The sequence below is a fragment of the Phalaenopsis equestris genome, unplaced genomic scaffold, assembly GCF_001263595.1.
Source record: "Phalaenopsis equestris unplaced genomic scaffold, ASM126359v1 Scaffold000006, whole genome shotgun sequence".
Lineage (NCBI taxonomy): Eukaryota > Viridiplantae > Streptophyta > Magnoliopsida > Asparagales > Orchidaceae > Phalaenopsis > Phalaenopsis equestris.
In genome coordinates, this window is record NW_018164448.1 from 582,328 (window position 1) to 600,513 (window position 18,186).

Here is an 18,186-nt window from a genome sequence, read left to right on the forward strand (position 1 = left end):
TGTTATTGACCTCTGTTTTACCGTTGGAGTCCATTCCGACGCAAATGGGACTAATCCACCAAATTATCTTCGGATTTGCCTCGATTTTGTCAGACGCAAAATTGCATAATTCTTGTAGTGAATGTAGATCAATCCATCTTCTGCAATGATTCTCCCTCTCTTCCTCAGCTTGTTAGCTTCTTTAGTTAACCTGTATATTGCTTAAACATAATTTCTAATTTCATATCCCTCCCTTGCTCCTCCAGCTTGTCAGCATTAAAAAAAAAAATCATAAAAAATGCTTGACACGCTTTGTTATTCTATAATTTTCTAATGGGGCAGCTAAACACTTGAAGACCGTCTATGTATGTGTGTTAAAAGAGACTAAATTCGATAGAGGGAAAGCTATTTTTGTTCACACTTTTCAATATAAATATAGCTTGCTATTTGAGGTCCCAAACAATGAATCAAACCAGTGATAATCATCTCCATATAAAGTTGATCCAGAAATAAGAGAATAATCTTGCGTTTGATAGGATAATAACATAGTATTTTTGGTCCTAAATTTCAATCCAATGAGTGAGAATGAAACATTTATTTCACTCATCAAATATGAGTAACACAAAAGGGATTACTCAAAATGGCAGCCAAGAGAAGAATCATAATATCACAACCAGAGGAAACTCAAACCATTCCATTCAAACATAGTCGTAGCAATAATACTGCATGTTAAAGAGTTCAGATAACTGGGAGAGCAGAGGGGGGTTAATAGACTAATATTTAACCGCATTTTAAGCCAAATGCTCCATTGGTAAGGTGAAGGACAGCAATATTTAGCAACTGCGCGAGGCTTGGGTGGTGTGTGTGGAGGGGTTGGTGCGGTGCGCTGAACAAACTGGTTCATCAGGCTACTATAGGAGCCGGATGGTCCAAGGGTGGGCTAGGGTTGCCGGCCAAAAGAAGGGTTTCCCCCTCCTAGCTATCTACTAATATAAATATATTCATTTTGCTGGTTAGGGTTACTTTTGTTTTGAAATTTTTGTCAGGACTGTCTCGAGCGTCCCTTTTCCCTTTCTAGGCTTGTATCCGACGGCAAGAAGGTGCTCCGGCTGTAACTCATCCCGAGGTGATTGTGTATCATTCATTTTATTGCTTGCTGCCATCCCCCCTGCACACTTCCCTTTCTTTCCTCTGCTGCCGCCAACCCTTCCAGCTACCACATCTGCTAACATCAGCCCCTCCAGCAACAGAACCTACTGCCACAAAACTTCCAACGTCCCAACCTGCTGCCACCAACTCCTCCAAGCACCCCTACCTGCTTCTGCAGCCCCCTTCCACTCTCTTCCATGTTGCCACAACTCCCTCACAACCCTCTGACTGTTGCAGCAACCTCCTAATCCAAAACCTACCTGCAGTCCAATAGCCATCCACCACCTTCGCCATTGTCCTAGGGTGTCTTTTATGTGTGTTGTTTTTTCTAAAGTAAAGAGTCCTTGTTTGTAACCCTACTTAATTTCAACAAAAATATTTGCATTTCTTTTGTGGTTTGAGTTAACTCCGATTGCATTCCATTTAAACATAACCACAGCTATAATACTGCCTGTTAATGAGTTCAGATAAGAACAAAGGGGGGTTAATAGACCAATAGTTAAACCACATTTTAAGCCCAAATGCTCCCTTGGTAAGGTAAAGGACAACTATTAGTATATCCATATAAATGCACTTCAAAAAAGCCCATGTGGAATTATATTAAAACACTCAATTTCTGAAATTAAGTATTAGAAAAGGTCTACAACGGATGTAGGTGAAATTGGAAACATAACAAGTTCTAGCAAATAAGCTATAGTTAAAGAACCAATTGCTTGAAAAAACAAAAAACAAAGTGAGAGTCTGAAACACAACAGAACATTTACTATGATATACAAAAGTAGAGTTTCATTCAATCCTTACCATGCCGCAGTTTTACAACACCTCTAAATACCTCCACATTGTTATAGCATAGCGCTAAAGTTCCAATCGCCATGATCTGCCGCAAATGCTTAATTGTAAGTTCAAGGACTGGTGACACTTTACAATATATATTAAAAATTTATTGCATTACAAGCTAGAAAATTTAAATGAACGGAAAAATAACAAAATTAAAAAATGTTGGAGAAGGCCAAAGTAGGAAGGGATAACATTCATGCTTAGTTTTCATGAAATAGATTAATAAAAGATATGATACCATTAATGAACATTATATAAATGTAACAATAATTGCTTTGCTATAAAATAATGAAACATCAATGGTGAACGAGTTAAAGTTTTTGACGTAAGGGATGCCCTAGCTGAACCGGTCCTTGAACCAGGTGGGAAAGTAGAATGGTTTAGCAAGGGGTGCGGGGGGCCGGCCGGCCCAAATGGCTGAGCTAGCCGCCCAAGGGGTCAGTTTTGCCTTTTAGATTCCTGCTATCGGCATTTTCTCCATTACTAGGGTTGTATCAAATGACAGGTGGTGCTCCGGCTGTATCCTGCTCTGAGGGGGTGATTATCTCCTTGATTCCTCTTTTCTTCCCCTCTTACCTGTTGCTGCCGCCCATTCCCTCCACTACTTGCCTGTTACCACCGCCCCTGCATACCCCCTTTTGCTCGCAACTGCCAATCCCCTGCATGCCCCCTTGTTGCCACCCATCTCCCTACCCTTCCCTTACAACCACCTATCCCAAACCACTCCAGGCTGTTCCACCAGCTGTCTTACCTCCACCCTAGCGGGAGACTAGCGTTGCTGTGTGTTTCCTTTCTGTTTTCAAGGCATAGCTTGTAACCCCGTTGCTTTTGCATAATAAAATCTGCTTTTCCCTTTGATTTTTGGTTACCTCCGGTATTAGTTTCTATTTTTTTTTTTTCGAAGGTACAAAAATATTGGAGATATTTGTTTCTAGAAAACAACTTCCAAGGTTTTACCAACGAAGCAAGCTAGCACTAAGCCCTTGTTTGATAAGTCAGGTGATACAAGATATAAGCCTTATAATAATAAGAGCACAAAACAGTATAAAGCTAAAAATTGTGAGTCGGGCATTATTACTATATTATGGTAAACCACAAAAAAAATAAAATAAAATAAAAACTTTGCTTTCTGACTTCCTATCAACAACATAAAATAATTCATAATAATGATTATCCGCATCCCGACTATTCTACCCTCTTTCTCTATCATGCCCTATTAGCCTTCTATATTAGAGGCGTAATCCTTGCAGTTCAAGTCACACAAAATCAAGTGAGCTGAGTTAAGAGAATCAACAATTTAAAATCGCAATTTTGGATTTAAGCCCAAATCAAGTTGAACATTCAACTTTATTTGAGTTAGATCTATGAAATCAACATTTTCAATTAACCAAAAGCTAAACCTTGACATAAAGCTCAAGCCAATAAATGCAAAATACAGAACAATACAATTTAACTATATTATTTAATGAGTAGTTAAGATTAAGTTTTGCAAATAGTTCAGACTCGTACTAGCAAATTCAGTTTTTAGGAAAAAAGACAAAAAATCCCAATATACCTGAGGTATGACACAAAATCCAAAGATAGATTTGTCCTTCAAAGCTGACATAAACACGAGGCAATCTTCTGCGTGAACCAAAGCATTAGTCACCATCTCATTCAAGCATTGCACTGCTTTTACAGCATTCTCCTCATACATCAAGTCCTAGATTAATTAGGATGTAAAATTTCAGTATCATCCCATGCAACTACAAAACACTCAAAATCTAAATCTTTTAAGTTGCATTTTAATCTATATCAGCCTAAGAAAAAAATAACGTGAATAAAAGAGAAACGCTGAAAGCAAATATCAAACAATTAAAAATTTGTTCAGATAAATTAAATTTGAACCCCTGAAAATCATAAGAGAAAATTAGTGAAGGAGCCGTAAAAATAAACCTCCAGCTTGTCAGCATATTTACTCCATATTTGCCTAGGCCAGAGAATGTAAGGCGTGGTCATCTCTTTTATATCTTCCACATAACAGCTTATTATATGTGTTTTCTGTGCGCAAAATAAAAAAATTGTCCCCAGTTAATAAATTAACTTGCTGAAGGCATAAACACTACCAAACAATGTATCAAATTGGGTTAGATACCTGGAGAAACAAGCCCATTGAGTTTGAAACTGATTCTGGGGCCAAATCTTCTAATTTAGAAGCATGAAAAAGTTTAGATAGCCCCACTCCAACCAGACCTGCTACATAATGGCAATATTCATCATAGTCATCAACCGTATCTATCTGCATGGGAAAAAATATTTAGTAGTCTATAGAAAAAAAAAATGGTAATCATTTAAAAAACTACTTAAAAAGCATGCCTTTTTTTGCGCTGTCATTAAAAGAAGAAATCACCAGTCCAGTAAGATATGATGAATGAATTGAATTCCTCAATATTTTGCTTTGCATTTGACTTTCTTTGTTGTTACCTTCCATTTCTATTGACATGCTCGAACAACCATTTTAACTTGCTTTTGAGAGCACATATGGTGTGTGGAGTAGAATGGATGAAAATTTAGTCATGGAATGTGGTATAATAGTCATTAATATATGATATGTGCATCAAAAGCATGGTTTATTCATGAAGTTCGGAATTGTTGAAAGCTCACAACACAACCATCTCAATCCTCTTAACAAGGTTTTGAGAATCTCTTTAGTGGTACATTCATCGGTAATGTATGATATGTGACATCAAATGCATCGTACCTTCATTGGGTTCATTACTCTTTTAAGGCCCACAACTTAATCTCTTTGGGCATCCAACAAGATTTAGAGAACTTCTAATGGATTCTTTAGCAATTCTCAATCCTAGTGCATAAGGTCTATTTCCTTCCTTTTTTCAATCATATCTCGATGCAAACTTTTTGATGAGTTGTAAAGACTTTTCCAGTACGTGAAGTTCTTAATCTTTGTGTGAAACTTGAAAATAAGTGTTAAAATTGCACTCTGGTCATTTTATTCCTCTTTTTTCCTATGCTTGCTATTTACTCATCAAGTCGATCCTCCTTTATTTTTTTGTTGAGATTTGTATCTAATGTAGAGTTCTATTTGTAAATATAAGTCTAGAGGTTTATTTATAAATGTTGTATGGCTCTATATTAGCCAAAAGTTAACTAAATGAGCAAGTTTTTTTTTTTTTTTTTTTTGAAAATCATTTCAATTTGGTATCAGAGCCCAAACTTTCTCTACTGTTGCTCGATCGTCGGGATCGTAATCGGCGTTGTTGGTGCAGAGACGCAGAACTCCGTTTTCCTTTCTTCCGCTTCGTCGTTGCGAAGCAGCTGCAACCAGAGCTCACTGGGAAGGAAGAGAGAGGATTACAACTCACTTTGGTAAGGCAACGAGAAGATCACGTCTTGTCAGGAAGGATCACGACATAGAACGCTCACGATACAGTTGTTGGGAAGACAACTACGGGACCACAGTTTGCGGTGTGATCCCCATCATGCAGCTCGATGCTGTAAAGACGAAGCGAAGGGGAGAAAATAACACTGCTTTGGTGTGAGGAGAAAGTAGCGGAGCAGGGCGTTCTGTTTGAGCGTGAGGGATGCGGTTCGATGGAGCGAAGACGAAGCAAAAGAGAAAAACAGTAATAGAGCCTTCGGTGTAAGGAGAAAGCCGTGGAGAAGAGCCTTCGGTGTAAGGAGAAAGCCGTGGAGAAGGGGCTTCGTGCAATGTTTCTATGTGACTCCAGCAGAAGAGTGGCGGAAGGTTTGAACTATCCACATGAACAAAGATGTGCAATCGATTTTGTGGTGGCGTGCGATCAACAGAGTCATGCAAGGGAAGCAGGCAAAGCTTCAGTTGGATTGTGTCGCGTGAGAACCACAACTACAGCTTTGTGCAGAAGAGTTAAAGAAGGGGTGTGAGACTTCTGTAGCTCTTGGGTCGCATGAAGGATTTGTGATGGTAGGGAAGAAGACGAGGAATTAACTGCTTCAAACTCAGGTATGACAAATGCTCAAGGGGAGACTCGCATGTGCTACAACTGTGAAGAAATGAGACAACTAAGCAAGGCTTGTTTAAAGCCACCTAAGGAGAGAGAGAAGTGGACGTGGATCGTCTAGAGCGGGATATTGGGAAAATCTGACAGTAACAAAGAATGAGGGAAAGATAAGGGCGGCCTTTACTAATGAGGATCACAAGTTACTGAAGATGTTGAAGAGAATAGAGAGCGACATGTGATGTCACTGAGAATGCATCCACATTATTGTCATCCAAAAGGAACATTGTTGGTAACGCTCACTCAACAAAAGATGCTCGTGATACACATGCTCTTGTCTCTATATCCACCAAAAGTTCACAAGAACGGGCAGTAGATTCTACTGTATCTCGTCATGTGACAGGTGTCACCGGTAAGTTCTTTTCCTATACTCACTTAGCAATTTTAGAGAGCATTCAGACCATTGATGAGACAACACAACTTGTGGTTGGTAAAAGTACAGTGATGTGTATCAATTATATGACTTTGACCAATATTTTGCACTCATTCCTTTCTAGTGAACCTTTTATCTATTGATGACATTATACTCCAACTAAAATGTGTTGTTTCAATTGATATTCCAAAGATGAGCTTTCAAGAGAAGGGGACTGGCCAAAAACTTGGGACTAGCACATGATATAGTGAACTCTTGTACTTGGATTCAGAGGGCATGGACTCGACCTTGGCATTCATGGTTGAGAATGCCGGAGCAGGACTATCTGAGGGGATTGTGTATTGTTGCTACATCACAGATGCATGTGACACTCTTCACTTAGTCTATTAAGTAGTTTGTATCCATCATTGCATGAAAAGGCAAATAGACAAAAACTTGTGTGATGCTTGTGAGTTTGGCAAGCATACCAGGAGCTCATATGCATTCGAATGTATAGGGATCATGCTCTATAACTTTGATGGATGGTTACGGATATTTTGTGACTTTCATCGATTATTTTTCTAGTGTTAATTGGTTATATCTGATTAGAAATAAAAGTGACGTGCTTTAACGACTTCCATAGGGCGGTTCAGACTCAATGTAGTACTTTAGTGAAGATATTGAGGTCTGATAATCAGACAGAGTATATCAATAATACATTTAGGGAATGTTTGTCAGCCCAAGGGATGCAACATCAAACTAGAGGCTCATAAACACCGACATAAAACTAAGTAGCAGAAAGAAAGAATAGACACCTTCTAGAGGTAGCTCGAAGCATGATGATCATGATAAATGTCCCAAAGCACTTGTAGGGGCGAGCAGTTTTGACAGCAGCTCAATTAATCAACAGAATGCCCTCGGAAGTATTGGATTGGAAGTCTCATTACCAGATGTTGAAATACAATACTAGTAGGATCTTTTCATTGAAGGTATTTGGATGTGTATGTTTTGTGGAAGACAACAAACCAACTGTAGGGAAGTTGGATCCCAGAGCTATAAAATGTGTGTTCGTAGGGTGTTCTGCTACTCAAAAGGGTTATGTATACTGGAGCGCGATTGATAAGAGAGTCTTTGTAAGTATGAATGTGTCATTCAGAGAGTTTAAACCATAATACACTCTGGAGGTGAATTCACGCTTTGGTGACCCAACTTTAAGGAAGACCTCCCTCAGCAATGCAAGACATCCTTCCAATCGTTTTGGGTGGGAAATTGGCATTGCAAACTTTGTTTCCTATTATAACATCTCACATTTGCATGGAGCATTCATTGCATCATTGGACTATGTCTATATACATAAGTGTTGACATGTTGCTAAAGAAGATCCTAAGTGGAAAGCGGTGATAAATGAAGAGCTTGGAGCTCTTGATAAAAACTAAACATGAGAGATTGTACCACTATCAACAGGGAAGAAGACTGTTGGATGCAAATAGATCTTCACGATAAAACAAACTCTAGAATGAAAGGTGGAGAGGTACAAAGCATGACTAGTGGCAAAAATGTGCAGTTAGACGTATGACATTGATTACGATAAAACCTTTGCATCAGTAGCAAAGATGAGCACAGTGAGGATACTGGTTTTTCTGGCAGTGAATGGTGGATGGAGACTCCACCAAGTGGAAGTGAGTAATGCTTCTCTTCATGTGAAGCTACTGGAGGAGGTATGGACATTTCACCAGAATTCAGAACATCCTAGATAGTGGGCAAGGTGTGTACGCTCAGAAAGTCATTATATGGCTTGAAGTTGTATCCTCGCGCCTGGTTTGACGAGTTTAGAATGACAATGGTTGGCATGAGATGCCAACAGATCAATACAGATCACACAATGTTCTTTCGGCAACATGAAGGCCACACTACCATACTTGTTGTGTATGTGGATGACATAGTAATCACTAGTGATGATGAGACAAAGATTACTCAACTAAACGAAAGATTGGGGAAGCAATTTGAGGTAAAGGATCTTGCACAGATACTTTCTTGGGATTGAAGTGGCTCATGGACCTGAGGGGATGGTTCTATCCCAAGAAAGTATGTATAAGATCTTCTCATGGAGACATGTATGCGGGGGTGCAAACCTGCAGTCTCTCCAATTGAACAGTAAGTCAAGCTCAGTACAAAGGCAGGTGAATCAGTTGATCGTGGTGAACAACTTGATCTATTTATGCCACACGACTCGATATTTCTTTTGCAATAAGTGTGTTGAGCCGCTACATCATGATCCAAGGAAGAGCTATATAGATGCAGTGTATCGGATTCTGAGGTATCTAAAGAATGCACCAAGAAAATGCTTGTTATTCAAGAAGAATGAACATGTAGATATTGAGGGCTTTTGTGATTCTGACTGGGCAATTTGTGCTGATGACGGACGATCCACATCAAAATGCTGCATGTTTATAAGAGGCAACTTGGTCTCATGGAAGAGCCATGACATTGGAAGTTGCTGAGATGATGTTGCTAAATATATTTCACCCACCTTGAGGGGTAGTATTGAGATTTGTATCTAATGTAGGGTTCTATTTGTAAATAGAATAAGTCTAGGGGTTTATTTGTAAATATTGTATGACTCTATATAAACCAAAATATTAATGAAATGAGCAAATTGTTTTGCAAAATCATTTCAATTTTTTGTGATTTTCTTAACTTTACTCAATTTAGATGTGTAACTGATTCAATGCAAATTTAGATAAAGGAATGGCTATAATCAATTACAATGTGCAAATTGCATCATCTCTTATGACTTCTTTGCTTTTAAAGTTCAGGTAACGCGGAATTATAATAATCATTACTATAGTTCAATTAGCTTGTGCTTACAATTTAGATTTACAATTTACATGTTACACCTTAAAATCCTTAGCAGTTTCAATTAATATGTCAATCTTTTAATTCCATTTCTTTTGCCCCATAGTTTCATTAGGGTATGTTTGAATGTAGCATTAAATCTTGATACATCAAGCCCAAAATAGATATTTGGTTTCAATAATAACCACTTAAACCTCAAATCTATATCAATGTTATTTGCATGATCATGAGCAAGATGATTAGTTTCCTGATTTTGTGGAATACATGATACGAGTACAACTAGTTCACATGAAACATGAACTCGTAATCCTTAAAGATATTCTTCTTTCCTAATCGAGGAATATAAATCTCAACAATATCGAAGAACATACTATTACTTAGATTCCACCAATCTACAGCACAAGTTCATACGAATATGCACAACAGATGATATTGCTAAACAGGTATGCCTCAACAGGTGATACTGCCTGACAGGTGATTTCATGTTAGTTGATAAAAGAATGCCTTAGGGTTTAAGGGTATAAATGCAAATTAAAATATAAGGTTGAAAACCGTTGAAACTCATATTACAAATTACTACCCCAAAGCAATTATTAGCTACATAGATGAAAATAAAAAATACAATTGAAATCAATTTTGAATATAGTTTTCTACCAAAAATTAACAACAACAATAAAGATCAGGAAAGTAGTGAGCATGTTTGAAATTCATGCACTAAATATGAAACTCGGATGGTTGCAAATCTAACTAAATAGATTCAAACTTTTAAACCAAGAGCTAAAATTGAAAGAAAAAGAACGTTTTAACTAAAGAAAAAATTCAACTATATTGATGTTAACATAACGATGACAAGCATATCTTTGAGGGTTTTAATCAAATCAAGGGTAATTACATTGCATGGTTATCAAAAACGAATATATCTCATAATCATCTCCCCTCATGTATCTAGAAAGTGCAGTAATAACATGGAATGCTGTATTACGAACCTCCTTGCTGATAAATTTTGCTATTCCTGCACCCATTCTCATCGAGATATCTTCAATTGCCACTTGATAGCTGAAAAAAAATAAAATAAAAAAAAATAATCTCAAAACAACATGCCTTGGTCGTTTTTAAAATAGGGATTCTTGAATCCAGTAGTGTAGAAGCTACTTCATAACAAATAATACAGCTTCTAAGTGGAGTATTTTTATTAATTGACTAAATTTATATCAACAAATTAAATCAAGTGGAGTCATCATGATCATCACACCTTCAGCCTTTGCAAAAAATTAGGTCTGACTTAATCTCTCTTCATGATGTTGTCACACCTACGCTTATGACGCCGTCCGTCAAATAATTTGAAAACTTATGTTAGGCGCAACACTAAAAGTAGTATTTAGTCATTTGTTAGTTATTATTGTGGGGTATAAATAAAACTTAATATATTTAGAGTTATGCTATGTGCATATGTTGCCTTGAATCTTAACATCAAGGTTTGAGAGAGATCACATACCTCTTGAATTATAGGTGTTTATCTTTTTATGTATTGGGGATTGTATCTTTTTGATTTGTTAGCGACGAAATAGAATCTATTATTTATGTCTTAATTTTTGTGAAAACTTGTCTCGTTCTTATCAAAATGGTATCAAAGAATTCAAAGTTTATGAGAAGCCAATGGTGGGATCGTGGCGTACAGGAGTTGTGCGTCGCCTTCATGATCGAACCTCATAATTGGGACCACCACTTACAGGAGTTCTACGTCGCCTTCATGATTGAACCTCTCGATACAATCGAGATTCGAGCTAGCTGGGAAGCCAACCCCAAGATCACAACTTATAGGAGTTTCACTTCAACTTCATGACCGAACCTCACAATATAGTCACGATTCAAGATAGCTGGGAAGCCAACGACGAGATCACGACGTACAGGAGTTCTGCCTTTGTGATTAAAAGCAGTCTTGGGAGTAATCACAACCAAGAAATTAGATGCTTCCAAGGAGAAATTAGAGAGGTGAGCCAATCAAATCTAGTGTGGAGAAGTGTTTCTTGTCGATTGAGGGGTGGTTCTCCTCAATGAAGGGAAGATTCACGACACTAGAATAAATGATGAAGAAATCACAATGCTTCACACAAACTTGTTGTCGTCTGTTGTGGGATTGAATGGCAGCTACTGAAGCGAACTTGAGTGACAACAATAAAAAGGATTTGCCCGACATAAGGGTAGCATAGTTACCCTAGGCAAATCTGGAGCCATGAGATTCAGTGAAGAAATTGAGAGCAGGCATCAACGACGTCACTTAGAAGGAATTGGGCGACATCCGGATGCTTAGAATGAGAAGCGACATGTGGAATGGGAGAGCATGCGATTTAGGATAGGAAAAAATCGACTCGAAGGATTTCAGCCTGGAACAGGGAACTACGGTGGGTGAAACCCCGACAGAAGGTTGTATCCAACCTCGCTAATGTTTTTTTGTTGTGGCAACCTTTCGGGAGGAAGGCGATTTAGGAACCTATGGGAATGTGTAAACTGATTATGGGATGATTCAAATTTATGAAAGAAGGAAAATCAATATAGGTCGATAAAGGAAACCCAACCCCGCTTCATGGATGGAACAAACTTTGGTCGAGGAAATTTAAGTGGCGACTCACGTATAAGGAAGTTGAAGATGTCGATCTTTGAAGAAGATGATACATATGGTTGGATTTATTGCATGGAGAAATACATTGTTATCAATGGGCTGACAGGGGAAGAAAAATTGATGGCGGTGGCCCTGCATTTAAAAGGGAAAGCTCTAGTTTGCTGTCAATGGAGAGTACATATCGTGCATTCAAAACATGAGAAAAATTCAAGCACTGATTGTTGGAGCATTTCAAAACCACACAATAAGTGGATTTACAGAAGACATTTTTTGTATTGGTTCAGAAAGAGCTTGTCATGAATTATAAGAAGAAATTTGAGATGATATCTAGACATTTGAGAGAGATATTGGAAGTAGGGTTGGAGATAAATATGCAATGAAATGGGCTTTAATAGGAGCAACATAAGGAACACTCGGCCGAAACGCTACAACCATGACGATACAAAAACTCAAATAATGGGATCTAAAGGGAGGCTCCAAAGGACAGGAATAATAGGTCACGATTGGAGGAGATATTCAAACGCCTTACAAAGAAAGAGATTCGGGAGAAGCAAGCCAAGAGGTTATATTTTTTATGTATAAGAAGTTTGCACCAGGACACCATTGTAAGAATTGGTCCTTACAGATTCCCATAGTGTGTGACGAGAAGAAGGCGAGGGATAATAAAACAAAGGAGATTATGGTGGAGGAGGAACACCCTCACTTGGCGATCAAGTTAGAATAATTCATCACCCAATAAGTCCTAATTATAAGTCAGGACAAGTGCTGGTAAGAGCTAATCTGACCAAATAGCCAGCCTCCGTCGCACCATGATTGACCCTACCAGAGGGGTTAGTTGGGGTGTGACATCTTCCTCTTGAAGAAATTCTACGACATCCCAGAATTCTTCCGTGTGGGCAATCAAGCCACTCCTGGACTCTTCTTTGCAACATATATTCTTCCTGTTGTACGTCTTCTCTTGGCCTCGCCAACACCTAAGGACCTACATCGAGCCTTCTTCTTGCCCGACAGCCCTTCTCTTTGATCTTGGCAGCAACCAAATATTCTACTGCGGGTAGTCGAATCTCCTTTCCAATTTCCTCATAAGCCCTCCTATCCTGTTTCCCTGCAGGACCATATCATCCCTACCTGCAGTCTATCCAACCAGCCTTTCAAAAAAGAAGCAGTGACAACAAACAACAATCGATCCCTGTCTTCCCACAGAAAATAAGCCCAAACTACCTTGATGATGAGGGTAAAGCAAATAGCTTGCAAGTCCACCAACAACGATGTCCAAGGAAGCAGTTGGCAACCAAGGCAGTCAGAAAGTTAGTTCCTGACCCCATCATTTCTGTCCCAGAACAGTTGTGCTGACGGAGATCAAGACATCCCAAACAAGCACAAAGCACCTCATCCATAAGCTTCCCTTCCAGAATATGCGCAGCATTTCAAGACCGATCTCTGTATCCAGAGTTCCATCATTGTTGCGCTTCAGAAAACTACGAGGACTTGTCAGTCTCTTTGAAGACACAAATCTTTGCACCATCCAAGCAAATTATGCTGAAGCATGTTCAGCTTGCTCACCGGATTTGTTTCCCTCCTTGCCATAAGTAGGGATCGACTCCTTCCATGCCTCCGCGTCTGATCTCACATTTGGCACCGTTGGAGCCATGGCTAATTCCTCCACCTCCGAGCTTCCGTTAGACACTTCTTGATTCCATCAGAGGTTCAACATCGACCTCAACCCCTTTACAGACCAGAGGATATAAACACCACAAACTCTACAGGAAATTGACAAATAAGTCTTCAACCAAATTTTCCACTTATAAATGTCTCGTTACAGCCTCAAAATCCACAACAGTTCAGTAGGATCCTACTCGGACCATTCTTGGCCCGTCGAACTCTATTGAGAGTCAGGTGGAATAAGTTGCTTGGTTCTAGTCCATTCTCCTCCGGCCCGTCGACCTCTCATGTCCATTAAGGATTGTCACTAGAGGAAGATAATTTATTTATTTATTTTTCTTTTTCTTTTTCTCAAGAAAATAAAATTGATGATGCCTTCCTTTGTTCTCCTTCGTCACCATAATTTTTTTCATGTTGTCTTCCTCTGTTCTCCTTTGTCACTGTAGTTTCTTTCCTACAGTTGGCCCTCTAGAACTTTTTCCCGCAGTAGACCCTATTTCAGAGCTCATTCCTGCGATTGACCCCCCTCTAGAGCTTTTCCTATAATAGGGTTTTCTCCGGAGCTTTTTCCTACAGCAGAACTCTTTTGGAGCTTTTTCCTAACAATCCATACCATTCAACTTTTCCTGTAAGTTGTCTACAGCCCTACAAACTTCCTTGCAACATTTTTTATAGCAGTCTTATGCTTATTTACAAAAGTTGTAGAAACTGCAGTCAAAGACAATCATAGTCGACTACAATTATCCCAAAATGCTCTTAAGGGCGAAGATTTCAAGCTCTACCTCGTAAAGGATCTTCCTCACCCATTGTTTAATGATTTCAAATCGAAGTTGAACATGATTGACTTCTATGTTTCAACTTAAAGGGAAGTGTTAGAAATTATTAGGAACTAATTTATTTCCTTTCCTATTATTTACTATTTTATGTTTTTTTCTTATTTTATGTCTTTACTATTTTATATCTTTCCTATTTTATATATTTCCTTTTATCTCCAGGCAGTTATTAGGAATTGATTAATTGTAATCTTGGAGATATAGATATTATATTTATTCTATTTTATGTCTTTCCTTTTATCTTCGAGTAATTATTAGGAATTGATCAATTATAATCTTGGATATATAGATGTTATGCATTTCCTATTTTAGAATTCATGTAAGTTGTATTTATACCCCCCCCCCCAAATTTCGTATAAATAAAGAATTCTGCTAAATTTTAAAAACCTACAAAGGGCCTAACTCTGAGCCACACTATGAAACTTCTGGGATAGATCGAAGAGCAGGACGAAGTGATGTTGGTAGATAATCGATCCACCCACAACTTCCACTTTACTCAAATAATGAAGCAATTGGGGCTTGAGATGTTTGACACGAATAATTTTTGAGTCATGATGAGTACATGACAGGCGAAGAAGACGAGGGGAGTTTGTAAATGGGTGATTTTAACATTGCAAGGTATTCAAGTGCTGGAGGGTTTTCTTACCTTAGATTTAGGAAGCAGTGACGTGATATTGAGAATGAAATGGTTGCAATCCTTTGGAGAGATTGAGATAAACTGCAATAACCCTAAAGACCAGGGGTTTCTTCCATCAATGTGCACCCATACTGCTGCCCCCATGGTTTTAATTCAACACTAATAGAGTTAGTTGAACCTTTCGAGAGAAAAGGAGGCAATCAAATTAGGAGATGGAGCTTAAACTTCATGTAGACTTAAAAGACCTGTTGACAACACTTTGCAATGATCCAAAAACTATCATTCTTGTTCTTAATCGAAGTGATAGAAGTGTCTTAGATGATAATTTTTGGTAATAGAATGTGACTAACAACAAAAAATGTGATGTTTTTGCATCTTACAAATGGAGAGTGGACAACTACAATGTCAGAACATCTTAACATGGATTAGGTTGATAGTGTGAAGCATATTTTTAAGTATTTTATAGAAAGAACTTCTGGGTATCACTTTGGGCATTGAGAGACCTCACATGAATGGAACAAAAAGTGTGCAGATGTTAAATTTGGAAGAATTCAAACAAGGGGCATGCTAACAATTTATGAACAGGCCTATACCTAATGTAGTTGTTGATGTCGTCCAACACATTCTCTCAATTGAGGTTCGTTCAGTGGGAGCCACTAAGGACGTTGCAATTGATCAAATCTTAGGATAAATTGGGCACAATAAGAATATGGTTGCACCAATAGATTATGTTTTATGCATCATGCACTTTTTGGGAGAGGATGAGTGACGCGAGACTCCCTGAGTAGAACAGTTCAGCCAAAGGGGTGTTGAGGCCAATCAACTCTTATTTTGGGGCTAAGGTTGCCGCCCAATAGGAGGGGTCTCCCCCTCCATATTATCTATTATATATATATATATATGCTGATTTGCTTGCATTAGAGTTTTCAGTCAGAATAGTTGCCGACGTCTCCCTCTTTCCTTCTAAAATTGTATTCAAAGGTGAGAAGGTGTTTTGACTATAACTAGTTCTGAAATGGTTATTATCTCCAACTTTCCCTCCCTCGCATCCTCCCCGTGTTGTCGCAAGCCTCTTTCCTCGCAGCAAAAAACACCAGGCAGCTACCTTGTTGTTTCCCTGCATCCACCTCACTTCCATCTTGCCATACTTCGGCTGCGAACTTCTCTTCCCTCCTCCCACCCATCCAACCACCAGAAATCCCCTCCTTCCCACCGGCTACTGTCCAACTCACCTATGACAACCTCTCTCATTTAGCCACTAAGGATGTTGCAATTGATAAAAAATTAAAAGAAATTGAGCACAACACAAATATTGTCAAAGACTAACTTATCTCAAGTAATCCATGTGGTTTTAGGCACTAAATCAGTTTAACTCTCACAACGCTTTGACTTGTAAGCACAAAACGTTCATGACAGTGGCAAGATCTTGCACTTCACGCCTCCTAAGTTCAGTCTTTGCCCACTGTTGGAGTTTATCCATGAAGTTGAAAAGAGCATCCTTTTCAGACAAATCGGGAATTTCAAGAACTAAGCTTGTGAACTCCATAATATATTCCTGCATCGATCCCTCTTGTTTGAGTCTTCTCAATCAAGCTCTAGTCTCATCCTCAACATTCCTAGGATAAAATTGCCTCTTTAGCTCCCTTTTAAAGTCATCAAAGGTGAATATGGAGCACATACCTTTTCTCGATATCTTCTCGTCTTCTTCTCCATCACAGCATAGCGATGCCTGAGAGATAAAGGATTGCAAATTGAATTCTTGCATCTTCATCTATAATTCTCATCGCTCCAAAGTATTGCTCAAGTCACCATAAGAAATTGTCCACTTTCTTCGTGTTGCGAGCTCCTCCAAAAATCTTTGGTTTTGGCACTTCAATATGCTTGGCTTCGAGTTTGATGGTTGGTGGGTGTCACTAGTATCCTCTTGCATAGAAAAATGTCTCCCCGTATCTCCTCCAGATAGCACGTACGCCGCTCATCTTGTCTTTATAGGCTCTTCATACCTCCTGGAGCTCCCCCATCAAGTCATCCTGCATCTTAGCCATTGGTCCCAAAAATGCTCCTCCAGTTGGAGCATTATACCATTAATCGTCGAAGGGATTATGACGTCCTCCTTCCGGAGTTCATCAATCTTTTGGCCAAGATCCTCTATCTAAGCCTCCACGTCATTCATTGCTCCTCCACCCTAGCAAGGCGCAAATCAAAGCCGTCCATGATCTCCTTGGACCTATCATGTGGTTTGGATACAGCTGTATCTCGTTGCTCCTAACGACCTCGCCCTTGTTGAGATGATTTTATATTAGTGGCTTTAGGTTCCATTACGTGCTCACTGATGCTTTTTTTCATACATTTGAACCAAGGCTCTGATACCAACTATCGCAGACTAACTTATCTCAAGTCATTTGTGTGGTTTCAGCGCTTCTTCCATGACACTAAATTAGTCTGACCCTCACAGCACTTGTACTTATAAGCATAAAACTCTCTTGGAAGAAAAACAGGGAAAAGTAATGGAGAAAGAAACACTTTTACTAAGGAAGAGTGGTTACAACACTTGAATGCTTAAGAATCTTTGATGGTTTTTGGATGGATCCAAATGAGGGGGAGGAACTCCTATTTATAGTCCTCTCCCAAGCCTAAGGAACTTTCTAGATTACATTAGAAAAGACTAACTTATAGATTTTTATACATTGCTCTTTTATATATATATAAATGATCCTAGATCTTCCTAGGCTATCCTTGAGTTCTCTTTGAAGCTTTTGCCTTCCAACATTCTCCAGAATGTGGTGGATCCTTCTAGAGTCTCTTAGATTATATTCCTTCTCTCTAGTTTTCTCTAGAATATTCTTTCTTATTACAAAAAAGATGTGGCTCACCCTTTCTTGAGATGTGGCTCACCCAACTTCTCTTCCCTCCTCCCACCCATCCAACCACCAAAAACCCCATCCTTCCCATCGGCTCAACCCCCCTCCGCCGCCCTCTCCCTCCTGTAGCCACTAAGGATGTTACAATTGATTGGCCACAATAGAAATTTGGTTACATCAATAGATTATGTTTTATGAATCATGCACTTCCTAGGAGAGGATGAGTGATGCGAGGCTCCCTGTGGGCTGAATTGGTTGGACCAGTTAAGCAAGGGGGTGCAAAGGCCGATCAACTCCTAGTTTGGGGCTAAGTTTGTTGCCCAATGGGAGTGACCTCCCCCTCAATATTATCTATTATATATA

At 39.0% G+C, this 18,186-nt stretch overlaps 1 protein-coding gene across 1 annotated transcript in view; it reads right to left on the reverse strand.

The window, feature by feature from the left end:
* LOC110018227 (squalene synthase-like) overlaps positions 1–18,186 on the reverse strand; it is an 83,386-nt gene that overhangs the window by 5,238 nt on the left and 59,962 nt on the right. The window contains exons 5-9 of the mRNA XM_020715489.1: positions 10,197–10,266; positions 4,100–4,243; positions 3,901–4,005; positions 3,521–3,667; positions 1,930–2,005 (exon numbers count right to left, since the gene is read on the reverse strand). Coding sequence (XP_020571148.1) covers positions 1,930–2,005; positions 3,521–3,667; positions 3,901–4,005; positions 4,100–4,243; positions 10,197–10,266 — 542 coding nt within the window. The remainder of the gene's footprint in view (positions 1–1,929; positions 2,006–3,520; positions 3,668–3,900; positions 4,006–4,099; positions 4,244–10,196; positions 10,267–18,186) is intronic.